Below are 23,174 nucleotides of genomic sequence, written 5' to 3' on the forward strand. Positions count from 1 at the left end.
GATGTACGAAACATTCTGGAGGTTTGGTTGAACCTGATATCAGCCGGTCAACTAGATGATGAAGGCTACACGGGTAGCATCCAGAATGGAGTCATGAAGTTTTGCAAAGGAATCCTGATCGTGGCTCGAGCCCGAAAAATCAACACGATGTACCTGATGCATGTGTGTTTGACAACGTCAACCGGGTGCAAGTTGCTGCTGAAAGATGAACGACACATTCTGGAGGTTCGGTTGAACCTGATATCAGCCGGTCGACTAGATGATGAAGGCTACACGGGTAGCATCCAGAATGGAGTCACGAAGTTTTGCAAAGGAATCCTGATCGTGGCTTGAGCCCGAAAAATCAACACGATGTACTTGATGCATGCCCGGATATACTGGGAAGAAGTGAATGTGGCATCCGACAATGTCAGTGAGTTGTGGCACAAGAGGTTGTACCACATGAGCCAGAAAGGGATGCATAAAATTACCGAGGATAACCTCATTCTGAAGGTGAAAGACGTGCAGCTTAAGAAGTGCACCGATTGCTTGGTTGGCAAGGAAAACCGAACATCTTTCCGGTCAAGACCACCGACGAGACAGAATGCACCGCTGGAACTTGTGCATACCGATGTATGCCAAGTGGACATGAAGTCACATGCCGAATCACAGTACGTCGTGATGTTTATAGACGACCACAGCCGGAAGTTGTGGGTATCACCGTTGAAGACGAAGGACTAGGTATTATCCGTCTTCAAGGAATTCCACGCGAGGATGGAAAGGGAAACCAACCGGAAGCTAAAGGTGGTTCGAGTGGACAACAGAGGTGAATACCGGGGGCAATTCAAGGAGTATTGTCGGGCGAAGGGAATCCAACTCAAATTCACTATGCCGAAGACGTCGTCACTAAATGGGCTAGTCGAAAGAATGAACCGGACTGTGATGGAGAGAGTCTAAAGCATGTTTGCACATGTTAACTTACACAAGAAGTTTTGGGTTGAGGCACTGATGATGGCGACCTATGTGTTAAACAAATCACCCTTAGCACCCTTGGATGGAGACACACCCTAGAGAGTATGGACCGGTAAAGAAGTGTCTTACCGACATCTAAAGGTGTTCAACTGTCTCACTTATGTTCCTGTTGCAAAGGATAAGAGAGAAAAGTTGGATCTAAAGTCCCGAGCATGCATATTCCTTGGATATGGTGATGATGAGTTCGGTTATTCAGTGTGGGACTTGGTCGACAAGAAGGTCTTCCAGAGTTGAGACATAGTCTTCATGGAAGACAATAACATTGTTGATTGGGAGTCGATGAAGAAGATAGTGGACTCCTGGTCAACCGACACAGATCGGTCAAAAGATACAAGGACCCATCCGGTAGGAAGCCGGATGACACTCGAAGGACAAACCAAAGTCGGACAAGAAACTGAACCTATCGAAGAAGAAGATTTGGACACCGAAACCAAACAAGACCCTGAATCTGATTTGGATGAAGAATAGACAGAGGAACCGGTGATTGAGAACCAAGGATGAAGATATCCTCTTTGAGAGAGAAATCCCCCCGGAGATTTCTGGATGTAGAGAATGTCTTATTAACCGACGAGGGGGAGCTAGAAAGCTTCAAAGAAGCAAAGAAAGACACCCACAGTTGCAAGTGGTTAAGTGCCATGTAGGATGAGATGGATTCCCTGCATGAGAACCACACATATGAATTGACGGAGTTACCAAAAAGAAAGAGAGCGCTCCGGAATAAGTGGGTGTACAAGCCAAAACCGTGAGACACCAAAAATGCACCAAGATACAAAGCCCGGATAGTGGTGAAGGGTTTCCAACAGAAGAAAGGTGTGGATTTCGACGAGATCTTTGCCTTAGTAGTAAAGATGACAGCCATCCGGACAATGCTCTGCCATGTTGGATCCATCTTGGTATCAGAGTCTCACTAACTTCCGAAAATACCAAAACCCGATTTACGGCGTTCTTGCTCTCCAACATGGTGCCGATTTTCTCCCAAAGCACATGAGCCTTACTCTCTTCATTAAACTTGTTGTACATGCTCATGTCGATGAAACATCGAATGTATGTTGTCATCTTCATGTGCATCACCTCTCAAGTCGCGGCATCAATCATGTTCTGGTCTTTTGTCTCCAAACTGTACCGGCTGCTAGAGGTATTTAACCACCAACATGTCCCTCATCTTCGACTTCCACACTGGGTAGTTGGAGCTGGTGAGCTTCCATGCTCTAATACCAGATTGTAGGTAATAGCGCTCGACCACGATTGAGTCTCAAACTCACAATGGAAGAAATAACCAGAAAATAACAATGCACTTCCACAAACAATAGAGGCGACACCAAATGTTTATGTGGAAAACCCTAATCAGGGGAACAAAAACCATGGGAGCCCATAGACTCCAACTATCACTATGAGAGAAGGGGTACAACAAAATGACTCTTAGAGGCAACAACCTCGAGATTTGTATCTTCGCCAACCAGCAGTTACAACAGAAAAGGCTTTTAGTCTCTCTCTCTCTCTATTTGTGTCTCTATATAACAATAATGATAACAACAACAACCTACATGACACTATTTTCCCTAGTTATATTTATACTCATATAACTTATAGGATATTTACAAATATGACCTCAACGGTCACGTCTGAATATATTTACAAATATGTTCTTACTTGCTGGTTCACACCGGATCCGGATGGACTTGTTCCGGATCCATCCGGTCCAGTTCTCATCCGGATCCCATCCGGAGGGACCTGGTTCTTAACAAGTTGTCACTTTAGGGCAACGCCGGGCCGAAAGGGAAACACCTATCCCTAGCAAGGGTAAAATCAAGCTTGTTGGATGAAGAGGCTCGTTAGACAGACAAGGAAGTGATCTCCGACCCAATAGCCCTGGTTACCGAAACCGACACACAATGGGGAAGAGGCCGGAATCAGAGTTCCCAAAACCAGGACAAATCGGGGACGAGGTTGTTATCCATATAGGTGTACGGGAAGGTTAAGGTGTAATGTGTATGAGTGTGTGAGGATGAGTATGTGTATGGACACATGCACAATTATGTGCATGTGTACAAGAATGCATAACGGTCTTATTTATAACGGTGATGTGACTGTTACATTGGATGTATTATATAAACCCCTTATGGGCCATGTAATGAATATAGTTTTTTTCCCCTCATTTTTGGTGTCATCCTTATTTTCACCCTCCTTCTCTATCTCTCACACGTAACCCCCCTTGGGAGGGGGGTGAAGCCATAACAACACTTTTGGCATGCCCGAATAGCCTACCCCCCTTGAGAAGAAGTCTCTCCCTCTCCATCCCTCTCTACGTTTCTATGTCTACCTGTATGCATTGTTTCGAATGAAACCTAAAGCAAAGCAACGACGTCCATGGCCATGGTGCCTGAAGCTCCCACCCCCTTCCTCATATCAATGAAAGGGTTGAATGTGAAGACTCGTCATCCTTCTTCTTGCAAGAGCTCCCAGATGTATTAGCGCATCTTTTCTCTTCTTTGGCACCCAGGGATCTCTGCAACCTCAGTCTCACTTGCAAGAAGCCGCACAATATCTACATGTCAGACAAGCTATTATGGCCTCAGTGCAACATAGCTAGACAAATAGACAATCTCTCTTCTTTTTCTTCTTCTTTCAAACCTCCTCGTTCTTCTCCATATGTCTCATCTTCTCTTTTACTAGTATTACTAGTTTTAGCTTTCTGAGGGCCTAAATTTTTTTTACTCTTGCTTCCTTTTCTCTCTTCATTTTGCACTCAATTAGGGTTTGTGATACAATCTCTGTTGGGATTTCGGTCCCTCCGGATGGGATGTCCGGATGATGAAGACCCCGGTTACGGAGCCGGATGAAGAGTACCCGGATACGGACCCGGATGATGAAGACCCCGGTTACGGAGCCGGATGAAGAGTACCCGGATACGGATCCGGATGATGAAGACCCCGGTTACGGAGCCGGATGAAGAGTACCCGGATACGGACCCGGATGATGAAGACCCCGGTTACGGAGCCGGATGAAGAGTACCCGGATACGGATCCGGATGATGAAGACCCCGGTTACGGAGCCGGATGACGAATGTACCCGGAGAGAGATTCGGATGCGGGGACATATTTGTGAATATGTTTGCTAAGAGCCCTTGTGGCTATATTTGTAAATAGCCCGAAAGTCATATATGTATAAATATGACTTAGGGCAAACAGTTTATGTTGTTGCTCATTTTATGTTTTCAGCCGTGAGAGCGAAGTGAGAGCAGCCGAGAGAGAGAGGAAGTGAGAGAGAGAGGAAGAGGTCGACGCCTCTGTGTATTGCCGCCGCCTGTGGCGAAGACAGTGAGCTCAAGGTCGTTGCCTTGAAGCTTCACCATTGTACATCCCTGTTCATAGTGATAGTTGGAGTTGTGCACTCCCGTGGTTTTTCCCGTTTAGGGTTTTCCACGTAAAACACTCTGTGTACTCTTCTCTCTCTATAGTCTTCGTGAACTTTGTATTTTCCTGTTTTCTGGAGTTGATCCTATTCCTCGGTTGTGGCCGAGAGCTGTTTTTTTTTTTTCAACAAACTGGTATCAGAGCGACTGTTGCAGAAAATGGAAGGCGGCGGCAGCGGGCAGCCGATGATGATGGTGCTGAATGCACAAAATTACGCCGACTGGAAGATCAAGATGGAGGATCTTCTGATTGTTCGGGACCTGTACGAACCGATTGACAGGTCGGAAATACCGAAAGGGGTACTTGAGTCGGAGTGGAAGCTCCTGAACCGGAAAGCCGTAGCGACGATCCGACAATATGTCGACGTAAGCGTCCTACAACATGTGGCGAACGACACCAACGCATACGAAATGTGGAAGAAGCTGTCGGGCCTCTATGAGAGGAAGAATGCGTTGAACCGGACCTCCCTGATGAGGAAGATTGTGAATCTCAAGTACCGGGACGGCGAGAGTATGGTGGAACACGTAAGCACGTTCATGGGATTCGTGAACCAGCTTGCGGCGATCAAGTTCCCGTTGGAGGATGCAATGCAAGCCATCATCCTGATGTGTACATTGCCGGACAGCTGGGAGAACTTGGTGGTGACTCTCAGCACCTCCTGCGCCGAAGATAACTTGTCCCTACAAACGGTAAAGACAAGTATTTTGAACGAAGAAGCGCGTCGGAGAGATAAAGAACCGGTCTCCGACTCGAAGGCGCTGCTTACCGAATCGGATCGGGGAAGACAATGGAACCGGAGTCCGCAAAGACGGGAGAAGTCGGGGACCCGGTCGCAGTCAAGAGGAAGGCCCACATGCTTCCACTGTGGGAAGCCGGGGCATTTCCGGAAGAATTGTCGGCATTACCGAAAGGACAACGGAGCCGACGACACCGATTCGAAGAAGTCACCGGAGAGAAACGGTGCATACCGGGGAGCCACGGACCGGAGAGGTTCGGATCGGCGAGGGCAGGACCGGAAAGGAACGACGGCACTCGCGGCAAGTGAAGAAGAGATAATGCTCATTACCGAAGAGAGGGAGCTGAACCTTGCCGGTGTAGAGATGACCTGGGTGGTCGATTCCGGAGCGTCGTTCCACTTGACCCCGGAGAAGAAATACTTCTCATCCTACACAGCCGGTGAGCACGGCTTTGTCCGGATGGGAAATGAAGGTACATGCCGGATTGCCGGCATAGGAGACGTGTGGCTGATGACATCAACCGGATGCAAGATGCTGCTGAAGAATGTCCGACACGTTCCGGAGGTTCGACTGAACCTGATTTCGGTCGGGAGGCTAGATGATGAAGGCTACACGGGTAGCATCCGGAACGGTGTCATGAAGTTCAGCAAAGGGAGCTTGATAGTGGCTCGGGCCCGGAAGGTCAACACACTGTACCTGATGAATGCCTGGTTATGTCCGGAAGAGCTGAATGTGGCAGCCGACACTGCCGGTGAGCTGTGGCACAAAAGACTGTGCCACATGAGTGAGAAGGGGATGAAGAGGCTTGCAGAAGACAACCTTATCCCAGTGAAGCATGTGCACCTGGAGAAGTGCACCGATTGCCTGGCCGGTAAACAGAACCGAACCTCCTTCCACTCAAGGCCACCGACGAGACGTAACGCACCATTGGAGTTGGTGCACACCGATGTGTGTCAGGTAGAAACGAAGTCACATGGCGGAGCCCAGTACTTCGTAACTTTCATAGATGATCATAGCCGAAGACTGTGGACGGCACCGATGAAGACAAAGGACCAAGTGTTGTCCGTCTTCAAAGAACTCCACGCGAGAGTGGAAAGGGAATCCGGCAAGAAGCTGAAAGCGATACGAGCGGATAACGGAGGGGAATACCGGGGGCAGTTCCAGGAGTACTGTCGCTCGAAGGGAATCCGACTCGAGTTTACTGTGCCGAAGACGCCGGAACTGAACGGGCTGGCCGAGAGGATGAACCGGACCATAATGGAGAGGGTCCGGAGTATGCTGGCGCATGCGAAATTACCCAAGGGGTTTTGGGCTGAGGCAATGTCGACGGCGACATATGTGATAAACAGATCACCCTCAGTACCTTTGGACGGAGACACGCCGCAGAGAGTGTGGACCGGTAAGGAAGTATCCTACCGGCATCTGAAGGTGTTCGGGTGTCTCGCATACGTGCATGTGGCAAAGGACCGGAGAGGAAAGCTAGATCCAAAGACCCGGCCATGCATATTCCTCGGTTACGGCGACGACGAGTTCGGCTACCGAGTATGGGACCCGGTCGACAAGAAGATATTCAGGAGTCGTGATATCATCTTCATGGAGAACAAGACACTCGCCGACTGGGAGTCGGAGAAGAAGATGAAGAGCTCCAAGTCGACCGGTGAGGATCAACTCTACGAGGAGCAGTCCCGACCGGCAAGGGACCGGTTAGCACTCGAGGACCCGGCCGAAGACGGTGAAGAAACAGAACCGGCCGAAGAAGATGAAAACGATACCGGAACCGGCCCCGATCCCGAAATGGATTCGGATGAAGAAGAATCGGAAGAACCAGTTACCGAAGCTCCGGAACAGAGATATCCTCTAAGAGAGAGAAGGGCCCCCCGGAGATTTCCGGAACCAGAGCACGTGCTGCTAACCGACGAAGGGGAGCCGGAGAGCTTTGAAGAAGCAAAGCATGACACCCAGAGCCGCAGGTGGTTGAGTGCCATGCAGGACGAGATGGATTCCCTGCATGAGAACCACACATATGAACTTGTGGAGTTGCCGAAAGGAAAACGGGCACTCCGTAACAAGTGGGTGTTCAAGCTGAAACCGGGAGATGCCGGAAACCCCCCGAGATACAAAGCCAGGATCGTGGTGAAGGGGTTTCAGCAGAAGAAGGGCGTCGACTTCGACGAGATATTTGCCCCGGTAGTGAAGATGACCTCCATCCGGACGGTGCTGAGCATAGCGGCAAGCATGGACCTCGAGGTAGAACAGATGGACGTGAAGACGGCATTCCTTCACGGTGACCTCGATGAAGAGATCTACATGCAGCAACCGGAAGGATTCGAGAAGAAAGGGAAGGAGCACCTGGTATGCCGGTTGAAGAAGAGCCTTTACGGACTGAAGCAGGCTCCCCGGCAATGGTACCGGAAGTTCGACTCCTTCATGACCGACGAAGGGTACCTCAAAACGCAGTCCGACCACTGCGTGTTTGTGAAGAAGTTCGAAGGAGGAGATTTTCTAATACTCCTCCTGTACGTGGACGACATGTTGATCGTCGGACGGGACCAGGTCAAGATACGGATGCTGAAGAAGGCTCTTCACCGAACCTTCTCAATGAAGGACTTGGGTCCGGCGAGACAAATACTAGGGATGCACATCATCCGGGACCGGAGCAAGAAGCAGTTGTGGCTGTCACAAGAGAAGTACGTGACAAAGGTGCTTCAACGGTTCAACATGTCGGAAGCAAGACCGGTCGGATCAACCCTACCGGCAAACTGCAAGTTGTCCAGCAAGCAAAGTCCCAAGACAAAGGCTGAAAAGGAGGATATGATGAAAGTGCCGTATGCCTCAGCTGTCGGGAGCCTGATGTACGCCATGGTGTGTACGAGACCGGACATCGGATACGCAGTCGGAGTGGTGAGCCGGTACATGAGCAATCCCGGCAAAGAGCATTGGAACGCGGTCAAGTGGATACTTCGATACCTGAAGGGCACGGCAAACGTGTGCCTCCGATTCGGCTCCGGTAAGCCCGAACTCGACGGTTTCACCGATTCGGATATGTCGGCTGATGCAGATACCAGCCGGTCCACATCAGGGTATGTGATGACTTATGCAGGGGGAGCCGTTTCGTGGCAGTCGAGGCTGCAGAAGACGGTTGCGTTGTCAACCACGGAGGCGGAGTACATGGCAGCTGTTGAAGCCGGCAAGGAAATAATATGGATGAAGGACTTCATTAGAGAGCTCGGGATCCGGCAGGAGGAGTACCGACTCTACTGCGATAGTCAGAGTGCCATCCACCTTGCAAAGAACGCGGCCTACCATTCCCGGACGAAACACATCCAGCGTAGATACCACTGGATCCGGGAAAGGATAGAAGACAAGGAGTTCGTGCTGACGAAGATCCACACGAACGAGAACGGGTCGGATATGCTGACCAAGGTGCTCACACCCGACAAGCTGGAAGCATGCCGGAAGAGGATCGGGTTGGAGAGACATCCCATGCCGAAGTGAAGGGGGAGTTTGTTGGGATTTCGGTCCCTCCGGATGGGATGTCCGGATGATGAAGACCCCGGTTACGGAGCCGGATGAAGAGTACCCGGATACGGACCCGGATGATGAAGACCCCGGTTACGGAGCCGGATGAAGAGTACCCGGATACGGATCCGGATGATGAAGACCCCGGTTACGGAGCCGGATGAAGAGTACCCGGATACGGACCCGGATGATGAAGACCCCGGTTACGGAGCCGGATGAAGAGTACCCGGATACGGATCCGGATGATGAAGACCCCGGTTACGGAGCCGGATGACGAATGTACCCGGAGAGAGATTCGGATGCGGGGACATATTTGTGAATATGTTTGCTAAGAGCCCTTGTGGCTATATTTGTAAATAGCCCGAAAGTCATATATGTATAAATATGACTTAGGGCAAACAGTTTATGTTGTTGCTCATTTTATGTTTTCAGCCGTGAGAGCGAAGTGAGAGCAGCCGAGAGAGAGAGGAAGTGAGAGAGAGAGGAAGAGGTCGACGCCTCTGTGTATTGCCGCCGCCTGTGGCGAAGACAGTGAGCTCAAGGTCGTTGCCTTGAAGCTTCACCATTGTACATCCCTGTTCATAGTGATAGTTGGAGTTGTGCACTCCCGTGGTTTTTCCCGTTTAGGGTTTTCCACATAAAACACTCTGTGTACTCTTCTCTCTCTATAGTCTTCGTGAACTTTGTATTTTCCTGTTTTCTGGAGTTGATCCTATTCCTCGGTTGTGGCCGAGAGCTGTTTTTTTTTTTTCAACAATCTCTAGGTGGTTTTGTCTACTTCATTTGCTCACCATGGCCAAGGACAGGCCTGCTATCAGTATCTGGTATCAAGCTTAGTACTACTTACTCCTGTGTTGGTGTGTGGCAACACGACTGTGTCAAGATCATCGCGAATGACGCCCTCTTACATTGCCTTCACTGACACCGAGTGTCTTATTGGTGATGCAGCCAAGAAGCAAGTCACCATGAACCCTATCAATATAATTTTCGATGCCAAGCATCTTATTGGTAGCTAATTTTCTGTCTAGAGTGATATCAAGTTGTAGCCTTTCAAGGTTACTTCTGGACCCCTTGAAAAACCTATGATCACCGTACAGTATAAGGGAGAGGAGGAGGAGCTCGCATGTGAAGAGGTGTCCTCTATGGTTATTGTGAAAATGAAGGAGATTGTTGAGCCTTTTCTTGGAACTACTATCAAGCATATTGTGGTCATGATGCCTGCTTACTTCAATGACTCTCAGAGACAAGCCACAAACGATGACTGGTGTGATTTCTATTCTAAATGTAATGAGAATTATCAACAAACCAATGGTCTAGACAAGAAGGCCACCAATGTGGTGAAAGCCACTACTAGAGATACAGCTCAAGACAACAATTGAGATTGATTCCCTTTATGAAGGGATTGATTTTTACTCCACCATCACAAGAGATAGGTTTGAGGAACTTAACATGGATCTCTTTTGGAAGTCTATGGGTGGAGCTGGTAGCTATGGTGAAGAAGAAGGCCATCACATATCAGGCTGATGAAGCATCTCCTAAAGCTTGGCAACCTGATTCATTTGGCCACGCAGCAGCAAAATCAAAGAGATCAGCGCCATTGCCGTTGCAGCTGCCATGGTTAGATCGTGTTCTCCATCCAAAGTTTCAACAGCATCTGGCACAATCACACTACTAAAATTCAATCCAGGTGGAATTACCATCATGCAAGGCATGTATCATCCATAGCAACTCACACCTCTTCGCACGAAGCCTAAAAAATCCTCTCCAGCATCGAGAGGGCAAGAATGATGGGCTTATGTGGGTTGTTGAAAAACCACTTTATTTCTGACCAGATTGGAAATTGAGAAGGCTGGAATACCAATTCAAGAGCCGAGGAGAAAAGGAAGAGGAAGAAATAGAAGCAATGAAGAGGAAGGAGAAGCAACAACAATCGAAGAAGAGGACAGAAGAGGAGAAAGAAGGGAAGCGCGCAAACGGCAAACGAAAAAAGGACTAAAGGACAAAAAAAAGGACTAAAGAATTTGAAAACAGGAGGGCCCATGACTAAGTTTCATAAGGGTAGTTAATATAATTTTAGAAAAAACCTGAGGGGTAGGACATAGAATTTCGGAAACACAAGGATAGAAAAACTCATCACTACTCACACTAAGGAAGAAAAACATATAGATATATACACACCCACATACACCCACAATCATTGATAAACCTAAATGACGGTACCACAGTGGATAAGACGATTGGTGTGCAATCCAATCATGCGATATTTTGACCGAATGAGAAGGTTCGGGTCAAGCCAGCTCCGATCGAAGTTATCGATCATAGAGCAGTAATTCAGTCGAGGGATTTTTGATCGTGAGAGAAGAGAAGACCGATGGAGTTCTAGTCAACGAGAGTTTTTCGGCATCGGCTTGTGGGTTCAACGTGCAATGCACTGTCCCACAGGCGTTGCAAGTGTTATCCGTATAGGTGTACGGGAGGGTTAAGGTGTAATGTGTATGGTGTGTAAAGTCTAAGGTGTGTAATGTGTATGAGTGTGTGAGGATGAGTATGTGTATGGACACATGCACAATTATGTGCATGTGTACAAGAATGCGTAACGGTCTTATTTATAACGGTCATGTGACCGTTACATTAGATGTATTATATAAAGCCCTTATGGGCATGTAATGAATATACTCTTTTCCCCTCTCATTTGATGTCGTTTCTTATTTTCAATCTCTCCTTCTCTCTCTCTATCGTAACCCCCTTGGGAGGGGGGTGAAGCCTTCACCCCCCACCCCAACAACAGAGGTCGAAGTCAAGGGGGAGGCCTACGTGCTTCTATTGTGAGAAGCCCAGACACTTCCAGAAGAATTGTCGACACTTCCAGAAGGAGAAAGGGGGAGCCGACAATGCCGACTCGAAGAAGGGTCCGGACTGGAAGAGTTCGGATCAGAAAGGAACATTGGCAATTGCAACAAGTGAAGAATTGTTGCTTATCACCGAGGAGAACGAGTTACATCTTGTCAGCGACGAAAAGACGTGGGTGGTCGACTCCCGAGCGTCGTTCCATCTGACCCCCGACCGGAAGTGTTTCACATATTATGTAGCCGGAGATCATGGGTGTGTAAGGATGGGAAACGAAGGTGTATGCCGAACTGTCGGCATAGGAGATGTGTATTTGACTACATCAACCTTTGGCAAACTATTGTTGAAAGATGTCTGACACATTCTGGAGGTTCAACTGAACCTGATATCAGCCGGTCAGCTAGATGATGAAGGCTACACCGATATCATCTAGAATGGAGTCATGAAGTTTAGCAAAGGGAGCCTGATCGTGGACTGAGCCCAGAAGATCAACACCTTGTACTTGATGCATGCTTGGATATGCCTGGAGGAAGTGAACATAGCTTCCAACATTGCCAGTGAGTTGTGGCACAAGAGGTTGTGCCACATGAGCAAGAAAGGGATGCGTAAACTTGTTGAGGACAACCTCATTCTGGAGGTGAAATGTGAGCAACTTGAGAGGTGCACCGACTGCTTGATCGGCAAGCAAAACCAAACCTCTTTCCAGATCAGACCACCAACGAGACGAAAAGAACCACTAGAGCTTTTGCATACTGATGTATGCCAAGTGGACACGAAGTCCCATGCTAGGTCACAGTACTTCATGACGTTCATAGATGACCACAACAGGAAGTTGTGGGTCTCACCACTGACGACGAAGCATCAGGTATTGACCGTCTTCAAGGAGCTCCATGCAAGAGTAGAAAGAGAAATCGGTCAGAAGTTGAAGGTAGTTTGAGCCGACAATGGTGGAGAGTACCAAGGACAGTTCAAGGAATACTGCCGATCAAAAGGAATACCGTGCCAAAGATGTCGGAGCTAAACGGATTGGCTGAAAGGATGAACCGGACTATAATGGAGAGAGTCCACAGAGCATGCTAGCACCCTACGTAATGACGACGACCTACGTGATAAACAGATCACCCTCAGGGTTTAGGGTTTAGGGTTTCCATACCGTAGAGAATATGGACCGGTAAAGGCGTGTCTTATCGGCATCTGAATGTATTTAGTTGTGTCGCATACATACATGTAGCAAAGGACATGAGAGTGAAATTAGATCCGAAGTCCCGGCCATGCATATTCCTTAGGTAAGACGATGATGAGTTTGGCTACTGAGTGTGGGACTTGGTTGACAATAAGGTCTTGGTTAACAAGAAGGTCTTCCGGAGTTGAGACATAGTCTTCATGGAAGACAAGACCATTGCCGACTGGGAGTCGGAGAAGAAGACAATGGATTCCAGATCAACCGGCCGAGATCGGTTAAAGGATATAGGAACCCATCCAACCGGAAGCCGGATGACACTCGATAGACCGACCGGTTCTGGAAAAGGAACCGAATCGACCAAAGAAGATCCGGACACCGAAACCCGACAAGATCCCAAACCGGAGTCGGATGAAGAACCAGTGTAAGAGAACCAAGGAAGAAGATATCCTCTCAGGGAGAGAAGAGCCCCCCTTGAGATTTCCGGAAGAATAGTGCATATTGTTAACTGAAGAGGGGGAGCCGGAAAGCTTTGAAGAAGCAAAGAACAACACCACAACCACAACTAGTTAAGTGCCATAAAGGATGAGAGGGATTCCCTGTATGAGAACCACACATATGAATTGATAGAGCTGCCGAAAGGAAAGAGAGCACTCCGGAACAAGTAGGTGTACAAGCTGAAATCGGGGGGAGCCGGAAAGCTTTGAAGAAGCAAAGAACGACACCACAACCACAACCACAACTAGTTAAGTGCCATAAAGGATGAGAGGGATTCTCTGTATGAGAACCACACATATGAATTGATAGAGCTGCTGAAAGGAAAGAGAGCACTCCGGAACAAGTAGGTGTACAAGCTGAAATCGGGAGACGCTAGAAATCCACCAAGGTACAAAGCCCGCATTGAGAAAGGAGTGGATTTCGATGATATATTTGCCTCGGTAGTAAAGATGATGTTGAGAATCAAGCTCAACATAGTGCAATGTGTGAACACACCTTTTGAGAATCTATGATTACTCAAAGGTCAAGAGTCACACCACTACTCTCTACACATTAACCATGTGTCATAGAATCATATTCTATGACACATAAATAATGAGTTACATATTCCCCATGACTATGAGTCTTCACATTCCCTGAGAGAGAGTAGTTGTTGTAGTTAGTTAATGAAGAGAGAGGGTGACTATATATAAAGCACCCTTCTCCTACTTTATACTATGTTGGGTGGGACTCCTTGTAATGCTACATTTTGTATCTACTATTCTACTTGTGAATATACACCTTCTCTTGAGTATTCCTTTTTCTATCTATCTTGTGTTCTCTCTTCTCTCCTCTAATTCCTCTCACACATACACATAACACACATCTCTTCCGCTACACAAGAATCATACCCGATTCTTTATAGATGACATCCATCCAAACGGTGTTGAGCATTGCAACAAGCATGGACCTCGAGGTTGAGCAGTTAGACATCAAGACGATGTTCCTGTATGGTGACCTCAAAGAAGAGATCTACATGCAACAGTCAGAGGGATTTGTCAAGAAAGAGAAGGAGCACCTAGTGTGCTGGTTGAAGAAGAGCTTATGCAGACTGATGCAAGCTCCCGGCAATGGTGCCGAAAGTTCGACTCCTTCATGATCAACCAAGGATACCACAAGACGCAGGTTGACCACTACGTGTTCGTGAAGAAATTTGACAGAGGCGACTTCCTAATACTCCTGTTGTATGTGGACAACATGCTAATCATCGGACCGAACTGAATCAAAATCGGGAATTTGAAGAAGGCTTTGCACCGGACCTTCTCAATGCAAGATCTGGGTCTAGCGAGACAGATATTCGGGATGCACATAGTCCGGGACCGGACGAAGAAGTTATTGTGGTTGTCACAGAAGAAGTACGTGACCAAGGTGCTCGAAAGGTTTAGCATGTCGAATGCGAAGCCGGTCGGGTTGACACTTCTATCAAATTGCAAGATTTTTGAAAAACAAAGCTCGAACACAAAGGCAGAGAAGTCGGAAATGATGAAGATACCGTATGCCTCTGTAGTCGGAGTGGTCAGCCGGTTCATGAGCAATGCGGGAAAGTGGATACTTTGGTACTTGAAAGGCACCTCGAACATGTGCCTCCAATTCGGCTCCGGTAAACCCCTATTGGAAGGCTTTACGGATTCGGACATGTCGGCTGATGTAGATACCAACCGGTCCATGTCCGGATACATCATGACTTATGCAGGGGGAGCAGTATCATGGCAATCAAGACTGCATAAATCGGTGGCATTGTCGACAACGGAAGCGGAATACATGGTGGTTGTAGAAGCCAACAAGGAAGTATTTTGGATGAAGGACTTCATCGAAGAGCTAGGGATCCGACAGGAGGAATATTGGCTCTACTACGATAGTCAAAGTGCCATCCACCTTGCAAAGAATGCGGTCTACCACTCTCGGACGAAGCACATCCAAAGAAGATATCACTAGCTTCAGGAAAAGGTAGAAGACCAAGACTTTGCTCTCACAAAGATCCATACGGAGGAGAACGGATTGGATATGCTGACCAAAGTGTTGTCAACCGACAAGCTGAACGCATGTCAGAGACGAATCAGACTAACGAAGACCCCATACCGGAGTGAAGGGAGAGATTGTTGAGATACCAGTCCCTTCGGATGGGGATCGGAGAAGCTGGAGAAGAATGAACCAGATCGGAGTGTCCGGAAGGATATCCGAAAACCGGATTAGATGCACCTGAAAGGGGTTCGGTTGGATCTTATATGAACCGGAAGAGAGATAGATATGTAAATATGTTTCTTATGGGCTGTTGAGGTCACATTTGTAAATAGTCCATAAGTTATATGAGTATAAATATAACTAGGGCAAATGGTTGCATATATGTAGTTGTTGTATTGTTGTACATAGGGAGTGATAGAGAGACAAAGAGAGAGTGAGAGAAACAGAAAACATTTCATGTTGTAACCGTCGGTTGGTGAAGACAAAGCTTGAGATCATTGCCTATGAGTCTCCCATTGTACCCTTCCTCTCTATAGTGAGTCTGCTCGAAGTTAGAGAACTCCCGTGGTTTTGCCTCTCGAGGTTTTCCACGTTAATATTCTGTGTCATCTTATATCATGTGCAAGTGTTCATCAATCTACTTTGTCTTTTTTATTTCTTCCATTGTGTGGTTGAAACTCGGTTGTGGCCGATTACTTACAAACATAAGAAATTACTAGCATGTCCCTTTTTGGTAACTCCTTAAAACACAAGGGATTATTTTGGGTAAATACTTATGATGTCCCAACTTTTGAAAAGTTGAGAGTAATCTGAATATCCCTCGGTAGTATGGTGATAAATATGCAGTGTAGTTTCGGTGCTATTCCTTAACAATAGAAACACTAATCTGAAGTCAATTCGAATGCAATCCATGTATCATTTAGCTACGCAGAGTTCAAAAAGAGACGTATAGGCTGCCTACCGATCCTTTTATCGGGCATTAGTTTTACTTTTCACGGCAAGATGATTGTCTGTGTTAGGTGACAGGCAGCTGGTGTAGAATAGGAGTGGGGTTGGTCAAGGTGGGCGAGGCCGTCCGCCCAAGGTAAGGTTATGGAGAACTGCCCAAAATGGAATATGGGGTCACTTGGGTTCAGGGGTATTCTCAGTAATTTTGTGAAAGCGTGGTTTTAGTGAGAGGGGTATGCGGGGAATAAAAGAAATGGAGAGGGGTGAATTTTCTGGTTAATTTGCGCCCCCCCCCCCCCCTTCCTCAGAGCTATGGCTATGGCGATGGCGATGGCGATGGCGTGCTGCAGCAAACAGAGCTAGAGAAGAACTTCCCCCCCCATCTTGGATGGAGGCCTCTGGGAGGCGACGTGGGCGATGGGACGAACCTGAGCCTGAGAAGCGCCCATGGCATAGTACTCCAGACATCGCAGTTGCAGCCGGAGAGATATCAGACCAAAGAGAAGAGGAAAGGCCAGAAGAACAAGAAATAGAAGTCGAAAGAGGAAAGAGAGAAGAAGAAGGAGAAGAAGAAGAAGAAGAAGATATGGTATCAGGCGGTGGAAGCAGCGGAGACAAAGGTATGGATAGTTTTATGTCTATTAAAAATAGAGATGGTAACTTTGAAGAGAGAGCAAGGGCAAGTGGGAAAATCCAGGATGATGATGAGGATGATGATAAAATTATGGTAGAGAAGAATGAGTTGTATATGAGGGAGGTGGATGTGGTTAGATTTAGTAAAAGTAGAGGTGTTAGTGTTGAAGTGAGGGATGAATTGTGTATTCGAGAGGTGTACAATGTTAGATCTAGTAAAACTAGAGATAGTAGCATTGAACCGAGAGGGAGATTGAGTGGTAAAATTGAGGATGAAGATGATGATAACGATGAGAAAAGCCGGGCAGAATGGGATGACTTGTATAGAGAGGAAGAGGATCATGATAAGAAGAGGGGATGGAAAGATAATTCAAAACTGGGACGTGGTGGGAAGAGGTCATGGAGTCCTGACACAAGACGGAGAAGCAGGATGGATTATGATGATTTTGATCGAGATGTATCGGATGATAGGAGGGATGAAAGGGTCTATAGAAGAGACAGGGATCATCATAGGGATATGGATAGAGATAGGGACAGAGATAGGGATCATCATAGGGATAGAGATAGGGACAGGGATAGGGATAGAGATAGAGATAGAGATAGAGATAGGGACACTGGATTCCATCGCGAAAGAGATTCGGATTTCAGAACCCGGGAATCTTTCCATGATGAAAGCGAGTTTATTAGAGATAGGGTTAGAGATAGGGAGCTACACAGGCAGAAAGACGGGCCAAAAGAAAAAGAAAAGGATGTTGAGTATAATTATGAAAGAGATGCATGGGAGACTCCGAGGCAAGATGGCGAGAGACCTACAAGAAGCCACAAAGATGGAGAAAGGAAAGATAAAGATAGAGGTAGTCCACAAAACTCTGGTATTATGAGTGACAATATAGATAGAGGAGATCTTGGCCGTACTTCACCATTTATATCAGGAAGGGAGAATGGACCCTCGGGAGAATACTTTGGAAACAATGGTGATGATGATTGGATTGGCGACAAAAGAATGCGACTTGGGGAAGGCGAATTCCGTGATAGGTATTTTGAAGAGGAAGGTACACCTGGTCTAGATCAAAATTTTGGTTATGGTGGAAGGTCGAGAATATCTAAAGGATCCCAGGGTCAACGAGGCCGGGGAGGTGGCCCAAGTGGTAATGATGGTCGATCGCCCTTTCCTAGCAATCAAGGTTCAATGATGAGAGAGATGCAATATGGTGGAAAGATGGGAAGGGGTAGAGGGGGATGGAAAGGAGGAAGAGGTGGCGGTGGTAGAGATGGTCAAAGAGGTAGCGGAATCCCACCACCTATGATGGGACCAGGTCCTGGCCCAGTTCCGCTTCCTGGTTCTGGACCCGGTGCAGTCATGGTGCCTCACTTTGGAGGGCATATGGGGCCACCTGGGTCTATACCAGTAATGGGTCCAGGTGGTTTTCCAATACCCCCTTATGGTGGATGGAATGGAGGTCGAGGAGTTGGTGATATTGGCATGCATCATGGCCTTCCTGGCCCTACTAATATACATTCTCAAGGTGCTCGATTTGGTCCAAATATGAGTCCAGGTCCTGCACACAATGTGTTTTATAATTCCCCCGGGCCTGGAAGAGGGGCATCAAATGTTCTTCATGGACCACCTTATGGAGGAGGGCCTTCTTTTGGAGGTCGTGGAATGATGCCTGAGAGCCCTTCCAACCACATGATGCCTAAGGTCAATGCCCCTGCTGGATTGGCTCCATCAAGAGGGGAACAAAATGATTATGCCCAGCATTTTGTTGACACCGGCTTACGGCCTCAAAATTTCATTCGTGATGTGGATCTAAGCGATCGGTTTGAGGAATACCCCAAGTTGAAGGAGCTTATCACAAGGAAAGACAAACTTGTTTCAGACAATGCTTGTCCACCTATGTATATGCAAATGGATCTTCGTACGACTGAACTTTCTCCTGAGATTTTTGGCACCAAGTTTGATGTTATACTAGTGGATCCACCTTGGGAAGAATATGTGCGTCGGGCACCAGGTGTCGGTGACTCTATGGAATGGTGGACATTTGAAGAGATACAAAATCTCCGAATCGAAGTAATATCGCTTATCACTGCATGACTGAATTCTAATTGAGACAGCTGTAACTTGTTAATTTTTTCGTAGGCAATTGCAGATACACCATCTTTTATCTTTTTGTGGGTTGGAGATGCTGAAGGCCTTGACCAAGGAAGACATTGCCTTAAGAAGGTCTGGTATTTATTTTTTGTCATCTACTTTTGAATTAAGGGATAAAACATGGATTTCATACACTTATTGACATGATTTGGCAGTGGGGTTTTCGAAGATGTGAAGATATATGCTGGGTGAAGACAAACAGAGAGAATCCAACACCAGCCTTGCGCCATGATGCAAGCACTGTTCTTCAACATTCCAAAGTAAGCTGCAGAAAGTTAGGTTGGGTTCATAGATAAGTTTTAGTAGCCTTATATAAGAAGTATCTGATTATGCATTCTGTGGCAGGAGCACTGTTTGATGGGAATTCGAGGCACAGTTCGGCGAAGTACAGATGGACATATTATTCATGCAAACATTGACACTGATATCATTATCTCTGAAGAACCATCTTATGGTAAATATGACACTCATTTGATTTATCACCCAATATTGCTTCGTATTACTACATGAAGTCTGCTAGACTTGGCTTTCCCTCACCTCCACATCTTTGGGAATATGTATCTGGCAATCATCACATATATCTACATCTACATCTACAACTATATCTATTTCTTTATATGTATCTATGTATCTATGTATCTATGTATCTATGTATCTATGTATCTATCTATATATGTATATATCTACATCTACATGTGTATGTATACAACCATTAGCTGCGTTAAGACTTGCACACATCTTTATTCACATAAATACAACCCATTGTCAAGTATATCAATCAGAAAGGTGCCATGGTTATGGCATCAGAAAATGCAGAACCATTCATTGCTCATATTGATGACCTTTGCCTCTGATAATTAGTTAAAAGACATGTATTTCATGTATAAAGTACGGTTTAGATCAGATATTCTAAAACATACTCTTCATAATCTTCTGTATTTAATGTATTCCAAGTATTTTGCGTTTTAAAAAAAAACATATATATATATATATATATATATATATATATATATATATATATATACATATATATAATAATAATTTGGCCTAATAATTTCTTCCAAGATGAAACAATTTCTTCATTAAGCAAAGTTTCTCGCATGATCCTTTCATTACATGAAGTTTTTTGTGTGATACATGTATGAATTAGAGAGATGAAGTCATCCAAAGTTAGGAAAACAATTGTTAGATGCAGTGCAAATATTAGAAGTATTTAATTTATTTCACATTTTCTACGTATTCTAAGTATATTATCATTAGAATATGTATTCTAAATATTTTGGAAAAAAGGTAGAATACTTTTAAAACACTTAGCATACATATTGTATGTATATTTATGCTGAGGATTTTACAACTATGCTGCCTATATGCATATAAATTAATGAATCCTCAGCGTTGATGCCAAGTTATCCTTTGGATCTGAGCTTTTTATTCCACACTTCTTAACATGGCCCTTTCTGTATCATGCTGGATTTTCTGCCTCATTCTTCTTCTTTTCCCACACATAATATTATTATGAACTTTGAAGATTTTCAATACAATTTTAGTGCACAACCGTGAAGTCATCAGGTGAATTTATTAGTCCGAGGTCAGAGGCCCAATAATTGGCTAGTTAGATGGGATGCCGATTCATTTGACTAGGACTCAACATTTCGGCAGAAGGATGATAATTATGCACCTGTATCTCAATAAATTAATTTGTATTTTGTCTGTCTATTTTTCCTTTGAAAATAGAAATTTAGCTCATGACATTATTTCTTTCATTCCACAATGCCTTTTTTTCGTTATTTTCATTTTGATCATCAATGACACCCCATGTTTCAAAGGTGAGTGCTGAAAATTCAATTCAGGAACCAGCTGATTTTCTTAAACATTGACTCACAGAACCACTTATAAGCTGTCATTTCTTTATAGCAAAACCAAAGAACGTGTTTCATTTGTCATATTATATACTTTTTGGCAGGGTCTACAGTAAAGCCAGAGGAACTTTATCATATCGTGGAACATTTTGCTCTCGGTAAGCGACGGCTTGAGCTCTTTGGTGAAGATCATAACATCCGTGCTGGTTGGATAACGGTGGGGAAAAATCTGTCATCTTCAAATTTTAATGCACAGGTAAAAAAGCATCATCCATCCTTTAAATCTATAAATGTTTTAGAGTCGGTGTAAAAAACTTGCCATCTTCAGTAATATCAACGAAGTTCAATTAAGTTATACCCTGATCATCCTGGTATTCTTTATCAAGCCCATCTTCCTCAGACTTTGGGAAAGAAATACGTTTATGATATTGTTGCCATTCTAAGATTGCATCAGAAGGATGTGCATGTGAAGCACCCTCAGGGAATGTTGCAATATACCCACAAATGACGTAAGGATGTGAGAGTGTGAAAACTTAACTGAATATGTGGAGAACATGGATAAAGCAATACCTAATGCATTGAAAATTTTGGTTCATGTTGTATATCTACCTTCTGTCACTCATCTCTCTCATTTGTTTGCTCTCATCACACTTGTCCTTCCTGGTCCTGGTGCTCATTGTTGGGTTAACCCCAAATCTGTGGATTAAACATGATTTTTTGCTATTTTGAATATCAACCACCTTGGTAAGTGAAAAACAATATCTAGCATAGAGGTAATTTGAATATTAATCACCTCATTAAATGAAAAATGATATGTTTGTTGCAGTGGTACATTGTATTCAAAACTAACTCGTTATGTGAGAATAAATAATCTATTGTTTATGGTAGTTGGAATATAAACCACTTCATGAAGTGAGAAAAATATCATCAATCCTCATGATGTGTTTGTGATGTTTTCTTTGTAGACATATTGCAAATTTGTTGGGGATGCAGATGGGAAGGTGTGGCAAGGAGGCCGTGGAAATCCACCCGTGGAGGCACCTCATTTGATAGGTACGACACCTGAAATAGAGGCACTTCGCCCCAAATCCCCTCCTCCCAGATCTCAACAGCAGCCACAGCAATCACAAGCTGCGAATTCAGCTTCTCAGCCTTCCGCCGCTGCTACTAACACCAAAAAAGCAGCCAATGCTTCTCAAGGACCAACATCTCATATCTCTCAATCTGTCACATCTTCCTCTGTTATTGTCATTTCCACGACCTCCCCAGCCCAGGGTCCTGTCTGGGGTGGGAATAGTGGTCAAATGAGGCTGGCTGATGAGGAGACGACATCTTTGCGGATTGAAGAGGTGAAGTCAATGAGAATTGAGGAGGAGAAATCAATGAGAATCGAAGTATCTGCTGTGAAGATTGATCAAGAAGATGAAGATGTATTGAAGGATGGATCATCATATGTGCTTGGTCAATGAATCAAATTTGAAATGTGACATTTTGAGAAATCTATGAGAGAGCTCAACCTGTTCTGAAGATGAATTAAAAGATGATGAAGAGGTATTGATGGATGGGTCATATGTGTGCTGGTCAATAGACGAACACATAATTTAGAAATTTACAGCCAATCAGGAAGATCAAAAGGTATTCAGGGATGAATCATCATGATTTCTCAATGTGCCTTGGTCAGTATATAGTGCCACATTTGCTGACCTGACCTATCAAGAGGAAGTGGTGTTGCACGAAGGGTCATCATTATTTCTAGATGTCCTTTCTCAATTCTCATTTTATGACATCAATGAGAATTGAACCACCAATCAAAGACGACAGCGAGGTATTGAGTGATGGATCATATGATTTTTTCATGTCCTCTGTCAAAAACTAGTGTTTCACATTTTGAGAATGCTTCAAAGACATGGTTATGGTGATGAATTAAAGCACATTGCTGGTGAAATCTATATTTTTTTATCATTATCTGTATAATTATGTAGTGCTAAATTTGATAGAAAATCTCAAGATATGAACCACAAAATTACTGTAATTCACATTCACAGGTTTTCAAGATGTGGTCTTATATTTCAAAATTTTACCACCGGAGAATGTTTTAACTATGCTTAGGGAGGTATTAATCTTCTTGTAGCGTGACCTAACATTTACAATGATCTCAAGCATTAAGCTCTGTTCTTGTAGAAACATTGAATGTCAAGATGATATCATTAACTTCAGTACGGGATTGCTTTATACCATCAATTCCATAGGCTTCTTAACATGATTATTAGGTCAATGGTCATGTCCACCTGTTTGTGATGGAGTAAGGTATAACTTTCTCGTTTGTTTGATTTCCGAAGCTATTTTAATGATTGTCTTGTAAGTAGCCCCATGTAA

General features: G+C 45.2%; 1 protein-coding gene across 1 annotated transcript; it reads left to right on the forward strand.

Annotated features, from left to right (window-relative positions):
- The first annotated feature begins 16,459 nt into the window (after positions 1–16,459).
- On the forward strand, positions 16,460–22,826 carry EMB1691 (Methyltransferase MT-A70 family protein). Its single transcript, XM_087333756.1, has 6 exons — positions 16,460–18,858; positions 18,928–19,011; positions 19,095–19,199; positions 19,285–19,393; positions 20,903–21,054; positions 21,764–22,826. Exons 1-6 carry the CDS (start codon positions 16,543–16,545, stop codon positions 22,265–22,267), a joined length of 3,270 nt encoding a protein of 1,089 aa, XP_087189882.1. The 5' UTR covers positions 16,460–16,542; the 3' UTR covers positions 22,268–22,826.
- The last annotated feature ends 348 nt before the right edge of the window (positions 22,827–23,174 follow it).

The sequence above is a fragment of the Azolla caroliniana genome, unplaced genomic scaffold, assembly GCF_043228905.1.
Source record: "Azolla caroliniana isolate FFs.n. ecotype wild unplaced genomic scaffold, voAzoCaro1.0.p SCAF_18, whole genome shotgun sequence".
Classification (NCBI taxonomy): Eukaryota; Viridiplantae; Streptophyta; class Polypodiopsida; order Salviniales; family Salviniaceae; genus Azolla; species Azolla caroliniana.

Excerpts from the sequence above, each read along its gene's own strand:
- EMB1691 (XM_087333756.1), top strand. The coding sequence starts at position 16,543 with ATGGAGGCCTCTGGGAGGCGACGTGGGCGATGGGACGAACCTGAGCCT. Across the intron at positions 19,012-19,094 it reads GAAGACATTGCCTTAAGAAG|TGGGGTTTTCGAAGATGTGA; the intron begins GTCTGGTATTTA and ends ATGATTTGGCAG. Across the intron at positions 19,200-19,284 it reads CTGTTCTTCAACATTCCAAA|GAGCACTGTTTGATGGGAAT; the intron begins GTAAGCTGCAGA and ends ATTCTGTGGCAG.